The sequence below is a fragment of the Hemibagrus wyckioides genome, linkage group LG08 (assembly GCF_019097595.1).
Source record: "Hemibagrus wyckioides isolate EC202008001 linkage group LG08, SWU_Hwy_1.0, whole genome shotgun sequence".
In the NCBI taxonomy this organism is placed as follows: Eukaryota; Metazoa; Chordata; class Actinopteri; order Siluriformes; family Bagridae; genus Hemibagrus; species Hemibagrus wyckioides.
In genome coordinates, this window is record NC_080717.1 from 15,306,467 (window position 1) to 15,322,999 (window position 16,533).

The following is a 16,533-nucleotide window of genomic DNA, read 5'->3' on the forward strand; positions in this document are numbered from 1 at the left end:
GATATTGACCAGATTAAGTCCTTTAATATACAACAAGCAGACACGATAGATCTCACAAAAAAAAATTGTGAGCAAAGCACAACTGCTGCTCAGGCATTTGTCTAGGGAAAGTGGCTTAGATAACTAGATTTTAATGATACATTAGGTCTTTACGATACCACTAACAATAGTTACCTGACTGTAATGTGACAAATGTAAAACAGTAACTTTTTTTTCATGAGCTGTTAGTTTGTTTACATTTTTTAGGATTTTAAATGGTCCAGCACATGAGCAGGATGTGCTGGCCATGAAAATCTTATGAAAATGGAATGTTTGATAGCACATGCTGCCATAGAATTCACTACCAACATTAATGTCCATAAAAATGACAGTATACAAGATATGACTAATCTTAGTACGTAGCTTGTGTACAACATAGTGCCTTGCTCAAATTAGTTAGAATCCTCAAAATCTATGGCCATGAGGAGGGGGAGAGGAGAGTGCCATAAATAGAAAATGATTGTTCTGTCAGGAAGACAGAAGCGACTGATGTTAGTGGACACGCTTATTGAAAAATACATTTTAATCTGTCTTTGAAACCAATAAACATAAGTACATATGCTCAACTCAGGTCACAGTCCCTGGTAGGGTTCATTAGGGTAGGACTCATTAGGGTAGGGGTCATTTTGGTAAGGTTCATTAGAGTAGGGGTCATTTGGGTAAGGGTCATTAGGGTAAGGGTCATTAGGGTCCAGTTCAGAGGCCTGAGGTTTTACCAGCTCGTATCGTCCCACCTGTCCCTCTTGCAGCAGTTGACCAATCAGCTGATCCTTTTGCACTCTCCGGCTAACCACAAGGAAGCGGTGTCTTCCCTGGCCATAAGATTTGCTCCGTAGCCCATATTTTTGGGAGACCTGGTGAATCTGCTTCCGTTCCTCATTATTGAGCTCAGTGGAGAATCGCAGGTCATCCTGGCGCTCTGAACAAGCATAATTGCGTATGATATCCTCTATATCACGCTTTGTCAGATGACCATGTTTTTCCATGTCCATACCGAGTCCCTCCCTAGTAAACTGTTCCTTAACCATGATTGGTTCAGCTATGCCTTCTCCTTCTCGTCCCAACCCACCACCTGTCCAGCCCATCTTGCGGAGCAACTGGTTACCAATATTGTCCTCCTTTATTTCCTGCCGTGTGGCTTCTTCCCCAGAACGAGCCATGATTTGATTTCGGGAAATGGCGTCTACATTGCCCTCCTTCCTAAGGTTTGACTTTACTACTGCTTGTGTTCGCTTCAGTGTGGCAATGGCCTCCTCAGCTGCAATATGTTTAACAGTCTTTTTGGGACCAATGCCTTCAGCCACAAACTGACCCTCAATGTATACCTCGCACCTCCAGCGATGGTCTGGTAGCACTGTAAATTTGTAGTCTGCAGCCACCTTGTTGAACTGTGCAGTATCGTTAATGATGCAAATGGCATTATCAGAGTTTTCTAGAATAACCAGTTCACTGAGCTGTTTCTTGCGTGGACCAAATTGGCCAAAACCAGCAACAGGCTGATCAGGATTAGGGTTTCCTTGAGAAAACTGCTGCTGCTGTTGGTATTGATCCTGTTGTTCCTGCTGTTGGCGAACTGCCTGGTTCATTCGTAGCTTTTTTACAGCCTCCTCAGCTGCAGCATGTTTAGAGCTCTTCTTTGTCCCTCTGGCTTGAGCTAAAAGTTCACCTTGCAAGTAAACACTACACACCCATGAACTGCTATTAGGTACTGGATCAAAAGAATAGTCAATTTTCATACGGTTATAGGCAGCAGAATTGTTGAGGATGCAAATGGCATCATGGGCATTTTCCATTATGACAAACTCTGTCCAGTGTTTGCTTTTATCAGGCACATACTGACCCTTGGTACTGGGTGGTGGGCTGTCCTCTGGGTTGCGTAGAGGTGGAACTAAGGCTGGGGTGGGTGTGTTTAACTGACACACTACCAAATCATTGACATAATTGCGCTTATAAAGGCGCTGCACTACACGGACCTCCACTGGTTTCATGAAAAGTTTCACAGCCTGCTCTGATGCTCGGTCCCTTGCACCATTCTTGCTGCCAGAGTAGCCTGTCGCCAGGTACACACCTGAACATCTCAGCTCACATGCATAGCCCTCAGGTGGTACTTTCTTGTTCTTAGGAAGGTCAGATGGAGGAATATCTTTTAAATTGACATAAATGTACTCAGGGTTAGTTTTACAAGCCTGAATGCTTCGACTGAGAATGAAATTGTAATTTGGACCATCGGGTCCACCCACGAATGCAGGGTCTCGGAGTGTGACGGCTACTGCAGATACCACCCTGGTAACTAACCTTTGCTTCTCATCCAGGGTAGCTGGAGGAACTGGGGTTGGCATATTTGGTGTAGGGAGCAGGCCAGGACTGGCTCTGCTTGGGCTGTCATAAGATCTAGTCAAACCTTTGCTAGATGATGGTCTATCTTTATGGCCAAAGCCTAAGCCATGCCTTCCAGAATCCCAGCGTCCAGACCGTCCCCCTCCATAGCTATCAAATCGGCTTGACTGAGGAGGCGAGTTTGCCTGTCTTGCACTGTGTGCCTCATATCTTGCTGTGTATTCCTGCTGCATTTTTCCCATGAAGTTTGAGGTGGGCCCTCTGCCACCGTAACCAAAACCGCTCTTGTTGCCAAATGACATGTCCTTACTTCTGCGCTCAGCCCAAGAGTCAAAACCATATGATGAGGAGGAGGGAGGAGGGCCATAACCATGGCTACTACTGTGTGGCTGGTCTGGCTCCCTTTGCCTTAGGCTATTCCCCTCCCCGCTCCTACGTTCTTTCTCATTTTCTTTTTCATCAGCACGCCCTAATCCACTGGTGCTGCTGCTGCTACCACTGACAAAGTGAACTGGCTCGAATCGTGGTCTCGGGCCAAATTTGGACACAGGCATCTTCCTCATGGGTTCGTCACCTGAAACAAAACAGAAATTATTTCAGTTCTTATCCTTAACATATAAACTTACTGTGTCTTATCAAACCAGCACTGATGAGATTCAAAGCATCTTTTGCCACATGCAAGTATTTCTTATTCTTTGTCAGCTCACCAAGTTACTACAGACAACAAACAGAACATGTGCAAATAAACATGATCAAAAAGTTCAGATGAAACAGTATCAAATACAACTTTCATTACATTTATACATAGATTTTAAATTCAGCCATGTAATCAAACTCCAAACCCAATTAACCCAAGTAAGTTAAGCATTTATTTGAACAAACAAGCCATGCAAATTTACGCATGTAGGCATTTTCCCCAATGAAACTACTGACCATAGTGTGTAGCATCAATTAGAGATTGTAAATACCCAAGTTAAAGCCTTGGATTATTAGCAAACAAATTTCTAAGAATTCTGAGAGTCTGGGTTTTTTCTTGCACAATTATAAATAAATTAATATTTTTTAATAATGCACCGACTTATTTTAAAGCTCTCTTTTTAATGTAAGAGATTAAGTTTGCTCCATTATTAATAATATTGTGAAGGGCCAGGACAACCCTTGGCTCTCATAGATTAAATGGCCAAAGGTTTGTGGACACTGGACCATCACACCCATGTGCATGCCTTCCCCAAACTGTTACCACTATGCTGAAAACGCACAATTATATATAATTCATCTGTCCACAAACAGTCTTATAGACATGATGTGCCAAGGCTGGAGTGGAAGAACCTGAGTGGCCTGTAAACAGCCCTGACTTGGAAGAAATGAAATGCAAACTGCTCCCTGGACTTCCTCTTGTGACATCACTGCCTGGGCAAACCCCTACAGCAATCCTCAAACATCTAGTGGAAAGTGGAGGTTTTTATAACAGCAAAGGGGGATTCAATTCAGAAAGTGCCATATAGAGTATAAACTGTCTAAACATGTTCATGGAAGGAAACTAGGCCTGGACAAAAATAATAGAAAGTGGATTTGGCAGCAAACTGGGTATTAGCACTTGTTTACAATGTGATAAATTGCAAAGCTGGTTGCAAAGCCAATGTGGTCGCTAACAATTTAAATAACCCTAATAAAGTTTTGAAAAGTCATTGAGTCACTGTCCTCTACCACCTCATTAAGCCATCTTCCTAAACAGCTCAGTGTGAATGAAAATTACAGACAAAAATTAATCAATAAATTGTCCAGTTTTAACTTTTTTTTTACCAACTGGTAACGATGGTGAGAGTACATGCTTCTACTAAGATACGTGTAGAAGACATAAACTGTCTGGGATTGGCTAGTGACAGGAGAGACCATCAGACACTGACAGAGAGAGAGAGTGTGTGAGAGTGAGTGAGAGAGAGAGAGAGAGAGACAGAGCTCAGCCAATTTTGCTTGCTTGGACTTCTGGCCAAAAATGGCTATAGCATCGTAGCTTTTTGAACACACAAACTCATAACAAGAGCATGATATTTTTCCAAATTAGGGTCACTTCTGTAACAAATCAGAATATAATAATTGAGCATTGTAAAAGAGATGAGGAGGGTAGTTTAAACTTTGATCTTTAATAGATAAGTATTATCTTCATAGATAAGTTATCAGGACCACTGATCCTTTCTTTTTCAAACATTTCCAAAATAACTGCTGATCCTTTATAAGATGGGAAATCTGCTGGGGTTCCGTTTTAGGGAATGTCGCAAATTTAGAAAACTACTGTCCTGTTTCAGAGCTGCCTCAGTGGTTAAAATACTTGAGTCCTTGGCTAGCAACCAACTAGTTCATCAGCAATATCGTACAGTCTGTTTTTTTTTTTTTTTTTAAATCAGAAACCGCAGCCAGCAAAGTACTTCATGATTATTAAAAATTACCTTGCATTTATTTAAAAATAAAAAATCCTATGCTGCTCTGTTGTCAGGTTTATCGTAAGCTTCTGAACCTGTTTTCGATCATAATACTTTACTCATTGGGTTCATTGGGTTTAAGATCAAACTGGGTGTTTAATCAGACACAGCACTGGTTAATAAAAATAACAAAAAAGAAATAATTGAAGCCATCTTCAAAAGCAGCACAGAAATCTGTTTACTATTCAGCTCATGTTCATAAATGCTAGAAGCGGTGCTCATCATTGTGATCAACAAATTACTGATGGTCTACTGCAGCAGCCTTCGCTATATAAGTATACACTGGAGTAGTTCTGTATACAAGGCAAATTCTCTCCCTCCAATAAAATGCATGAAATAAAATTATATTCTTAGAGCCATATTTGTTTTTTTAATGTTATTTTTAATAATATGCTTCATCAGTAAGCTCTAAATTTGCTTCGAGTCATTATACCCCATTTTAATGGATGGGTTTCCTCTCACGGTTTCTTTCTCATAACATCTCAGGGAGTTTTTCCTTGCCACATTTGACCCTGTTAAATCCAGTATTTTGCATTGACTGCTTACAATCCAATCACCAAGGGCACGTTAATGCCATATGTGAAGCTGTCCTGTCCGATGCTCCTCCTCTGAGCATGAGGCAACAAGATTCATAATCTAATGGGGCTCTATTAGTGCTTATAGCAGTTCCCATTTTTGATCACTAAGCGTAATAAGTCTACAGAGCTAAGTAGGACAGTGACCAGACCACAACTGCAAAATATTTATAAAGGTGAGCAAAGAAACAGAACATTTCTTGTCAATTTGCAAAATTTAATATAAACTGCCACTGAAAATACAGCTGATTCACAGACGAGCCGCTGGTCAGGACGATCCTTGATAATATTCTAATTGAATGGTCACTGCAGATTGTAGCTGGGAGATGTGCACTGTATACAAAAATAAATCCAATAATGGTTGTTTAACTGCTAATCATGACTATATATTAAACAGTCCACATCATGAATAAAGAGAATGACAAATGGATTAGCGTTTTTAACAATGACCCTTATTAATAGTTTCTTAAGTGTGTGAATAGAGTGCAAATTCGGCAACAGGAAGCCCTTTTCGACTTACTTCCATCAGATGAATTGGGCCTCTTTTTTGCTTCAGCACTTGAGACTAGTTCATACGAGGGCATTTCGCCAACATGAATCCCCTCTGCCATCTCAAGCACTCTCTGCATCAGTTGTGGGCCATAGCTGCCAGACAGAGCAAAAAAATATAAATTCATTTCAACTGGACAACTCTGGGCAATGTCCTACAAAGCTATAGCTTCATCATTAAAAGTACTGACTACTGTCTGCATGGTGACCTTGTGGTGATATATATTTGTGTGGATTTTATTCTAATCCATGTGGATGGTTTGATTCGTGTCGTGTCCTACTGAAGACATGCAAACTGTAACGCATCCCACAAACCCACCTGCATCCCATGAACACGTGGTTGACCCACACCATGGACAGAGCTAGCAACAGATCTCTGTCACTCGTGTCATAGTTTGCAATGTGTTTGATTATAAACTGCCTTCTGGTCAGCCACTGCTCATCACTTTCGAAAATCTGTCTATAGTCGTCGATGTGAAAGTCCATATTCATCGTGTTAAATCTCTACAAGGATCCGCCGCCGACATGACGCGGGCGCGAGACGGCTCTGCCAGGTCAGTTTCCGGTTGTGCTGAGTAAAGCATTGTGGGAAACTGAAATATGGCCCTTGTCTGAAACCTCACACTATGTAGCTTTATGGTGGCGTTAGCTTTACATCTCCATCAGCTAGCTACACAAAACCACCAGGGTTTACAGCGACATCTCTCCACGCAACCCCTAATTCCAGTCCTAGTTCAGTAGCAATACAGCTCTGCAGAAAAAGGAGGCTAGATTCTGTTATCAAATCAGAAAATTTCACCTCACACATGGGACACGTTTACGGCTTAGATATCGAAAAGACCCCGAGCTAACAAACACATCTGCAGGCTAATTCAGGTGAATTAGCATGCTAGCTAACACCAAGAGCTCAGTTCATTCCTTTCATGCAGATTCACGGTTAATATCGAAGGCAGCTTTTACACTTGGGTCCGGCTAGATAGCAAGCTTGAATAAAAATAATATATATATATATATATTTTTAACAACTCGGCACGTCGTAAAGCCGGGTAGTTATGCTAAGCTATTTAGCCAATCTTGTTCAATGGGGTGACGCAGTCAAAGCATCTATAATATAACAATTCATATATATTTACGTTAATATGTGGCATTAAATGCAGTTATATTGAGTCTGTATATATTAATAACGCCATTAATGAAGTACAGCTAACCGCGTTACCTTGATGTTGGTGAATTTCCGTATGTTTATGTGGCGCTGAGGAGGAAGGCGCTCTGCAGCCGCACCGCGTCTCCGGTACGCTCTAAAAGTCGCACTGAGACACCGAGCTAATGCTAATCCTTAGCAGCACAGGGCTAAAGTACAGCCGTTCCACACTTACTCGGTTTAATAGCAGCACTATTAATGTTACAGGTGCTGACATTTTACACTTTCACCCGCATGTCTGTGTGAAATCATTCCGCTTATTAAAAAATAATTCATATTTAAATAATATTCGAAAGCCCTTTGAAAGAAAGGCTGCAATTGACACCTATCTTCACATATCATCTAACAATTCTTCATCTAGGCCACGGTTTTGAAGCAGCCCCTAGTAAAAAGTGTGTTTTTTGCAAATATTAAATAATTAATTATGTTATTTACATCTATTTATCTTGATTAAATTTTCACTTTACATTAGACAGGTAGTCCACTATATTTTGAAATATTTACCTGACAAACAGTAAACTTTTATATATTGGCTTAAAAATGAGTATTTTATGTGACTCTTTAGATACACGATATTGGCAAAAGTTTTGGGACACCCCTCCAAATGATTGAATTCAGGTGTTGTTTTCAGGGCTTGGTGTGGAGGAACTTCCTCACACTTCCTCAGGAGTCCTGACCTCAACCTGGTAAAACACCTTTGGAATGTATTAGAACGGAGACTCGAGCCAGACCTTCTCATCCAACATCAGTGTCTGACCTCACAAATGAGCTTCTAGTGGAATGGTCGAAAAATTCCCATAAACACACTCCTAAACCTTGTGGAAAGCGTTCACATATAAGCTGAAGCTGTTATAGCTGCAAAGGGCGGGCCAAGTCCAGATTACATTCATGTGCATGTAAAGGCAGACATCACAGTTTTGGCCTGGCTCGCAGTCTATGCTCTAATTTATCCCAAAGGTGCTCTGTTGGGTTGAGGTCAGGACTCTGTGCAGGCCAGTCAACTTCCTCCACAGCAAACTCACTCATCCATGTCTTTATGGAACTTGCTTTGTGCCCTGGTGTGCAGTCATGTTGGAACAGGAAGGGGTCATCCCCAAACTGTTCCCACAAAGTTGGGAGCATGAAATTGTCCAAAATGCCTTGGTATGCTGAAGCATTAAGAGTTCCTTTCACTGGAATTAAGGGGCCAAGCCCAAGCCCTGAAAAACAACACCTGAAGTCAATGATTTGGAGGGGTGTCCCAAAACTTTTGGCAATATAGTGTATGTGCTTCTGCTGTAAAAGCATTGCAAACCAATGAATAGATTTTAAACACATTAAAAAACCCTTTCAACGGAAACCTGGAAAATGTACCTCTACTATAATTTATTACTATGAAAAAAGGGAGAGTGAGGAAAGACTTTACAATGTCTGCTCAGAGGATATAACATGACAGACTGTGCGGTTATACAATCTGTAACAATCCACGCTGGGATGGTGTGATATGGTACAATGCTGAACAGAACGCAGTTACCACCTTAAAGTGGATTATTTTTTATATAACACAGTTTAAAGTGTGGTATTCCTCTTATAATACACTGATTCACTAAAGATTACAATATTTAATTTATTAATGAATGACACATCACAGATTAAATGTTGTTTGTAAACAAGTCAGTACCTTTTATCACTATCACTATAGCAACAATAAACAGTAGTTTCCTCACTATCATCACTGTCTCTGTCCCTCGGTTTTAACATCTGCCATATTGAATAAACTGTTTCTATAAAAACAATAATATATTAGAATAAGTGCATCACTATAAACTATAAATTCATGTTACAGCAAGTACTACTGTCTGAGCTATGCTTTTTATACGATAATAATTTTACAGCCTCTCAAATTCGGATTTGAGAATTCAACTGTGCTGCACCATAATATAATATATAGCAAATGCTCTTGTACTGAGTATCATCACTGCTGTGATTTTGCTGTTTTTAACATTTATACATCTTTTGGTATGTGGAATTTCAACAAAGATGTAAAAACTGTCACATTTTGACTGTCACTGATGCTGCCATTTTCAATAAACTGCTGTATATATTCATTTACTGCTGAAGCAGATGTTCAAGAAAGGAACAAGTCTATGAATATATGGTAAAAGATTTGTCATAAAGTACCATTTTTCCCCCTAAAATATTTTCCACATCCAGTGTATATAATATTAATTAATTAATTCATTCATTCATTCATTCATTCATTCATTCATTCATTCATTCATTCTTAAATTAGACAATTTAGTGGTAAGTCATTTAGTGGGGAAGTAATACTTCTTACTTGTATTTATTTTAACTCACTTAATACAGAACCAATTATGTACAACAACACTGACACAGAGTTCACAGGTTAATGGCTAAAATACCAAAGAATAAAAATGAATGACATTATACTTCAAGTAATCCAATCACCATGACCCAAGGATCAGTGATGAAGCCTCTCTGGACTGAGGCTTATATTGCCTGTTTGTTCTTCAGCTGATGCTTCTGCAGCCCTGAAGAAGAGAAAACACAAGAAAATACAACAGTATGGTGTGGACTGTATTTTGGTACTGGGTAATTTATTTCAGCAAATACAATAACACTTCTAAGCTCAAAAAAATAATAACAGTACAACACTAGCCTACCAAAAAGCTCTATAAAAGCTTATAGAGTTTTCCCCAAAAGCTCTATAAAAATTGAATCATCCAAACTAGTAGAAAGAGTAGCTGTGGTGTTTGTTCTGCAATGCTCTTTGAAAGCCAAAGCCACCTGAGTTTCACCAGCACACATTGTATTGCAGTATTAAAGTGAATATTTATTCTATGTGAAAGAAACTGAAGTCATATCAACTGTAAGAAAACATCACAATAGCTATCATAATAAATACTGCAGCTGAGATGTAAAGTTTCCACTTACACATCTGTTCCAACTGAGATGCATGCAGAAAAAGAAATAGTCATTAGTAGATTACTCATGAATAGACATATAGCTATGAAAAGGTTCTGTGCATGATACACTTTATCTTTATCTAATATGTAAGTAAACATCACCTGTTGGCTTTGGTGACATCAAGATCAGAGGTATTTCGGCTGTAACATAACTGTAAATGGAAACATTTACGATAGATTATGCCTGTTATAGATTTGGTCCATTTGTATTGTTTATTAATATGAAAATGAAAATTGTTAACCTGGATATAAGGCTTCCCAAGACACCACCACCGACCACCAGGAGGCTGACTTTGATTTTGTAAGACACTTGAATTCCGTGTACCTCTTTGTTCGTACTAGTTTGCAGACTACAACAGTAGAACAGTCTGATCATTACATTGTTATTTCATAGGACACAAAGTAACTGGGAGAATAATGTGACAAAGTTATTATAAATAATGTTATGAGAGATTGTAAACATCACACACGGTTTATTTCCAGCCCAAATCTAAATTGCTTGAGTCAGTTTAAAGGCATCAGTGGCATCTGATTAATTTGGTGCTAAACACCATGTATTGTTAGTTACTAGTATTAGGAAGTGGATTTTCCTATATCTTGTGATGTAGTTGTATTTGTGAGATCATGTTTAGGTGCTGAAAAATAAGCGCCCGTGTTAAGATTGGTCTCGACTCACATTGTGGATGATGCAAGGTTTGTGTCTTCGTCTTTTAGCCTGCCGTCCAATGCCAGACCATATTTCTCTATGTTATTGGCCAGTAGAGGTGTGACTATGTAATCCTTCTCGAATGCGGTTTGGCCATTTACTTGGTCCCTGAAAAAGAGTGATGATTGAAAGACAGTATGCAAATTCTCCACATATTGAGGGGTGATAAATTAGAAGAAAACATGGATTTGTTACAGCTGACTCTCTTATGCTGTGGATGTATTTTGTCCAAATGGTTTGTGGCCACTTTTGTCTACTTGTCTTCTTATAGTGAAGTGTCACTGCAAATCAATACAAAGTTATTTTCATTGACCAGCTTTAACTTATGCATTTAATTTAAATGAAACATTGCTCTCTAGATGGGAGTGGTCAGGATGTCCAGGTTCTCATCCCAGTAAATTCAATATAGGTTTTCACTGTTGCTTCTCCAGGATCATGGTCCTACACATCATACAGTAGTACAGAACACAAAATGATAGAAATACACAACAGTGACACAAATATCCACAATGGTTTACTGAAGGATTTGGTTGTATGGATTCACAGTTGTAGAGACTTGTAGAATCTCTGGTATAATTTTTGGCATGACCCTGACCCATGAGCCCCTCCATATACAGGTTAAGATAAGATTAGATAAAATAATGTTGCTATTAGCAATTCCAAAGACTTTCTTGCCTTTCCAGATGATGCACATTCATTTGGCAGTGCAATCACTGTCCTATTTATCTCAATAGACTTATTATTACACCTAATGACAAAAATTGGGAACTGTAACAAGCGCTAATCACATTGCCCAATGCTTGTTCAACAAACATTTTGGTAGAGGAGGAGCAGCAGACAGGTCAGTTAATGACAGGTTAACGAGTTTGAGCTAGTTGAAATTAATTGGGTTAGAAATTAGTTCTCAGCAATTCAATTCAATTTATTTGTATAGCACTTTCAATAATGGACATTGTCTCAAAGCAGCTTTACAGAAGTACAGAAACAGAAAAGAAAAAAATATATATAAAGTTTAAAGTTAAGCAACTATTCTATCCCTATTTTATCCTTAAGCAACCCTTAGAATTTTGTCAACCCTTCCATTTTATGAACCATTTATCCTACACAGTGTTGTGAGGAACCTGACCCAGGAAACACTCAGGATGGGGTGCCAACCCATTGCAGGGGACAATTACACACACAATCATTCACACACTACAGCGCATATCTTTGGACCGTGGAAGGAAAAAGGAAAAAGACTGAATGCTGGATGACTGTATGTTGTCAACTGCCTATTACTCTATAAATTCAATAAAATGTAGATTACATCATCAGATAAGTCTGTGTAAGTCTGTCTGATCTGTGGCTATGTTCCTTTTAATGCTGTCCTGCCCCTCTAAAATCTATGGACATGATCTATTGCTGTCCAAGACATACACTGAAGATATGATCTTGTTATTTGTGGTGCCTTCCTACTGTTTTTTTTGTATGTGTCACCTGCCTGATTTTCCTATAATAGGCCACATAATGTATGTAAAGTCATTTGGACTCACCGAAATTCCTCACAGAGGACAACTTTGGTGTATTGGTCAGTTGAGTAGAGCACAACATCTACTGTCTGGTCAACTGTATAAGATATAAACACCCACAATAGTGCAACATATTAGTATGTAATAGTATAGTTTTACAATTATTTTCTCGATATTATTTCAATGAATCCCATCTTACTGGAAATTTTGATTTTTTTCACCACTTTTTTGGTCTGGTTGTTTATTTTCACTCTGACCTGGATTGGATCACCATGATAGTAAACCTGGAAAACAAGTATTAAAGATTTGGAGTACGAAATTTATTTATTTTTGAACTGACAAAGGCATGTGGAATTAAGTTTGGTAATATTAACCATATAATTTCTGTACCTCCCTTTGTATGGAGGCCTCCAGGTGAATCGTCTTTCCTGAAAACATGAATTGCTTGTAGATATTCACCTCGGGCCCAGGAAGCAACTTGTCTGGTGCAAACTGGATTTTGCGAATGATCAATTGACAAGTGTCTCTATAAAGCAAACGAGCCGGAATAATTAACCCAGACATGAGTGAAAAATGAATGCCTATGATTTTTAGTTATTCCGGAAGCTGATACACACTTTTTGTCAATTTTCTCATCTGGATCATCAGCCACGTTAGCAATGTAGGCTTTTATTTTAAAGTCAACACCACAAGCCTGCAATAGTTATGAAAAGAAGTGAACAGTAAGGATAGAAATTAAAAGCTCTCATGTGTATATGCTAGGTGAGTGTGTGTGTGTATGTGTGTGTGTGCATCTTGGGGGATAGGAGAGGTAAAGAAGAAAAAGGATGCAGTACCTTGCCTTTGTCCCATGCCGCTGGGAGAAAAGATACAGAGCATGGCAGGTTTGTTGGGATCTTTCAGAAAGCAAGAAGCACAGATTGCATGATTTCAGGGCAGTTACCACAGTGTAAGTCTCTTAATGAACTCAGCACTGCGCACATTAACCTACATTAAAAGTAAAGGGGTGCGCTCCCTCCCCTACTTTCCTCATGAGGACATCCTGCAAAGGTGTGATAACTGGTTTGTCTTCAGCAGGTGGAGGATAAATTTGAATTTGCTGAATCCAAATGTCTTTCCTGAAGGACAAACTGATCACATCCAAATCTTCCTTCCCATAGTGGAAGAAACAAGCCAGCTGCACAAAAACTACAACGAAGAAAAAATGATTTATTCACAATCTTTAGTGTCTAAAAAAGGCTCTAGTGCTTCTGCTATTTGAATTAAGGCATGGTGTTTAGTGTTAAAGCTGTGTCATTACAAACAACCCCATCTGATGTGCTTCATACTCCAGGCTCATGTTGTGTTTTAAAACTCTTTATGATGCTCTTAGTTCCCAAAACTAGCTGTGTGTTCTCGATACCTTTTCTTCCATCAAGTTCTGAAACGTCCACCTTGAGCACCCCATCTGTAAATAGAAAATTCACATTTTTAAACATCTCTCTCATCTCTCTTGAAAATTGCATCGTTACATACTTTAAGACCTTACCCACAATATCAACATGGTCCACATGGTCCACAAAGTCTCTCTTCCCTAAGTAAAGACAAATCTGTAAAGAAAGGATTCATTAGGCTGCCACTCAAGAAATTCTAGGTTTCAAATCTAAAAAAAGACAAGCCATGTACATTATGTATGCTATGTGTGGAGGCAGCAGTTGTCCACTGTATATGGGAGACTTACCGAGCCATTTCTACTGTTCTTCTTATAAACACTGCTAAAAAGAAGAATTGGATATGCTATAAAAAAATTATTACTTTGTAATTCCCCATTCAAAATTATAAACACTGATAGTGTCACTAGTTTTGAAAGGGAAATGATATAAAAACAATGTAGTAAAATGTGCATCAGTGTAGTTTTTCAGCTGTACTACTGAGATAATTGTAAATGTACACAGTTGTTACCCTATATGTTTAATAAAAGCTAGACACATGCATTAAGCTTTGCATTCTTACTTTTAGTTTTATTCATTATAACAGTAGATCAACATTAAGAAGTTATAAATATATCTTAAATCCATAAATATTTAGACATTAGCAAAGTTACTGTCTGCTGCATGATATTAGATTTGAAATGTAAAGATATATGTGAGCTTAAAGACCTGCTTTAATGTGAGACCAAACTGGATGAACAGTGTAGTAATTACAGCATCTTTTATATTTCAAGGACAAAAAGTAATTGCACAGTTGGCTGCTCTGTTGTTCTGTGTTCAGATGTGTTTTCCCCTGCAGTCTCTGCCAGTGAAATGAGCCACCATTAGGCTAATATCGAACCAAACGCATCAGATATATAGCAAAAACATTAGGTGTGGTTAAATCAACTATTTGGCATATTCTTAAAAAGTGTAAATGCACTGATGAGCTCATAACCACCGAAAGGATAACAGGAATTCTTTGCCAGACCAAAAAAAAAAACCTTCACAACACTTGGCCGATCAAATGGTAGGTGTAACTGTGCCAAAGTCAACAAACAAGAGAAAGCTTCACCAGAGTAAATACAGAGGGTTTACTTTTATATTTGACTTGCTGAAGGCAAAACGCCTCAAGAACGAGTTGCAGGCCTGGTACACCATCACCATTAAAAGAAACCCAGTCTGGTGATCTCTATGATCTCATGCATTGACCACAAAGGATTTGCAAACAAGTCTTAAAAACCAATGCCTGACCAACCAAAAAATGGCAATTTATTATATGATTCTTTGTTTGTTAGTTCTGGTCTCTTTAAAGGGACATTCCTATATCATTCACCTGATTTCAAATAAATAAAACCAAAAGTCTGTACTTTCAGTTCATGTTAATGATTTTCAATTTACTGTGGTAGACAGCTGAAATGTTTTTCCCTCTCAGTGTCCCAATATTTATGCACCTTAATTTATGTACAGTATATATTCACTCGAACTTACTTGAACATCGCTGAATTTGCCTTGTTGAGTTTCTACAGTGGAAAATGTGACAGTTTAATCATTACAGATACAGAGCAGTGATTCAGTATAACAGCATCCAAGCAAATGTTATGGCTTAAATTTATAAAAATGTGAGAAAAACATCGACTCTGAGGAGCTTCACAGTATGATTGCAGCTGCTAGTATGTCTGCCTCCAAAGCACAAGATGCTTTCTTAATCCAAATGTGCTTTTCACATTCCACAACAGCCAGATCTATAATTTCTAATTTTTTCCATATCTACATATAACTATGCATGAACGTGCAATACGTGATGGGAATACCAAAAGAGAGTTTAAATGCATTAGTAATGAATAACTGACAGAAACAAAAGAAAGATTAATGCACCAGGCACAGGTTTACTTACAGCAGTTGCTGCTTAATATCATCCTCACAATGCTAAGCTCCATCTTAATTTCATACATAGCATGATATCTGATACACAAAACCTTTGGCTACCTTTCCTGTATCCAAAATCCTCACCGAACACTGTTGCTCACTGATCGCTGACACCCTTGCTATGCATAGTCTACTCTTACCTTATTGGCTGGGTGTCTGCTCTTCTGCTCCTGCTGTAATCCTCCTGCAGTCCAGTTGCTTTGAGAGTGCATCAGTCACTTCTGCTTATCTGCCTTTATATATTATACTCTCCTCCCTGCTTTCACTTCAGCTAGACCAGTCTACAGGATCGTCTCATTTTTCACACCCATCCTGTTTCTTTATTACTCTGCTTCTTTTTTGAGCTTCATGCATAACAATAAATATCATCTTAGACATAAAGAGATAAATAAATGAGTATGTTTGGTTGGATTGCATGGAATGTGATAATAAGCTCTTGTCCCAATTAACATGGTTTTCTACTCCCTAGCAGAGCTTCCCAACTATAACCTCGCCCCTCTCTGGCTTCGATACCATCATGAGTCAGTAGGATGCCTGCTCCTTCACTCCAGCCTTAAACACCAGTGGATTGTAACACACTGTTGCTGTTATAAAAAGATATCTTTAGATCCTATTTGTCTCCATTTGTGTGGACAGTAAGTAAAACACCCCCACACATGCATCACATGCAGCTAAGCAAAATGCCAGCTTGTCTGTTGCGGATTTTTATTTCCAGCCATAAACGTGTGACTGTAAGTATTGATGTAATACAGGAGGTGAGTGGGTGAGGTTCATGGCCTTGATTTCTGGATTTTC

General features: G+C 38.9%; 2 protein-coding genes across 8 annotated transcripts; both read right to left on the bottom strand.

The window, feature by feature from the left end:
• Positions 1 to 2: 2 nt before the first annotated feature.
• Positions 3 to 7,356, bottom strand: nkrf (NFKB repressing factor). Its single transcript, XM_058397318.1, has 3 exons — positions 7,197 to 7,356; positions 5,952 to 6,076; positions 3 to 2,950 (listed from the first exon to the last, which is right to left on the bottom strand). The coding sequence occupies exons 2-3, from the start codon at positions 6,058 to 6,060 to the stop codon at positions 612 to 614; spliced, it is 2,448 nt and encodes an 815-aa protein (XP_058253301.1). The 5' UTR covers positions 6,061 to 6,076; positions 7,197 to 7,356; the 3' UTR covers positions 3 to 611.
• Positions 7,357 to 8,576: 1,220 nt separating this feature from the next.
• On the bottom strand, positions 8,577 to 16,143 carry arr3b (arrestin 3b, retinal (X-arrestin)). 7 transcript variants are annotated; one of them, XM_058397325.1, is made up of 16 exons: positions 15,879 to 16,143; positions 15,301 to 15,332; positions 14,082 to 14,112; positions 13,890 to 13,950; positions 13,764 to 13,808; positions 13,353 to 13,549; positions 13,198 to 13,257; positions 12,979 to 13,055; positions 12,752 to 12,887; positions 12,561 to 12,645; positions 12,386 to 12,458; positions 10,824 to 10,961; positions 10,390 to 10,497; positions 10,250 to 10,299; positions 10,116 to 10,128; positions 8,579 to 9,712 (listed from the first exon to the last, which is right to left on the bottom strand). In XM_058397325.1, the coding sequence occupies exons 1-16, from the start codon at positions 15,948 to 15,950 to the stop codon at positions 9,643 to 9,645; spliced, it is 1,248 nt and encodes a 415-aa protein (XP_058253308.1). In that variant the 5' UTR covers positions 15,951 to 16,143; the 3' UTR covers positions 8,579 to 9,642. The 7 variants fall into 7 exon arrangements, with proteins under 7 accessions (XP_058253309.1, XP_058253308.1, XP_058253313.1 ...); XM_058397330.1 differs by lacking the exon at positions 15,879 to 16,143 and adding an exon at positions 15,799 to 15,866; XM_058397324.1 differs by having other exon boundaries at positions 8,580 to 9,712; positions 14,082 to 14,115.
• Between the last annotated feature and the right edge of the window lie 390 nt (positions 16,144 to 16,533).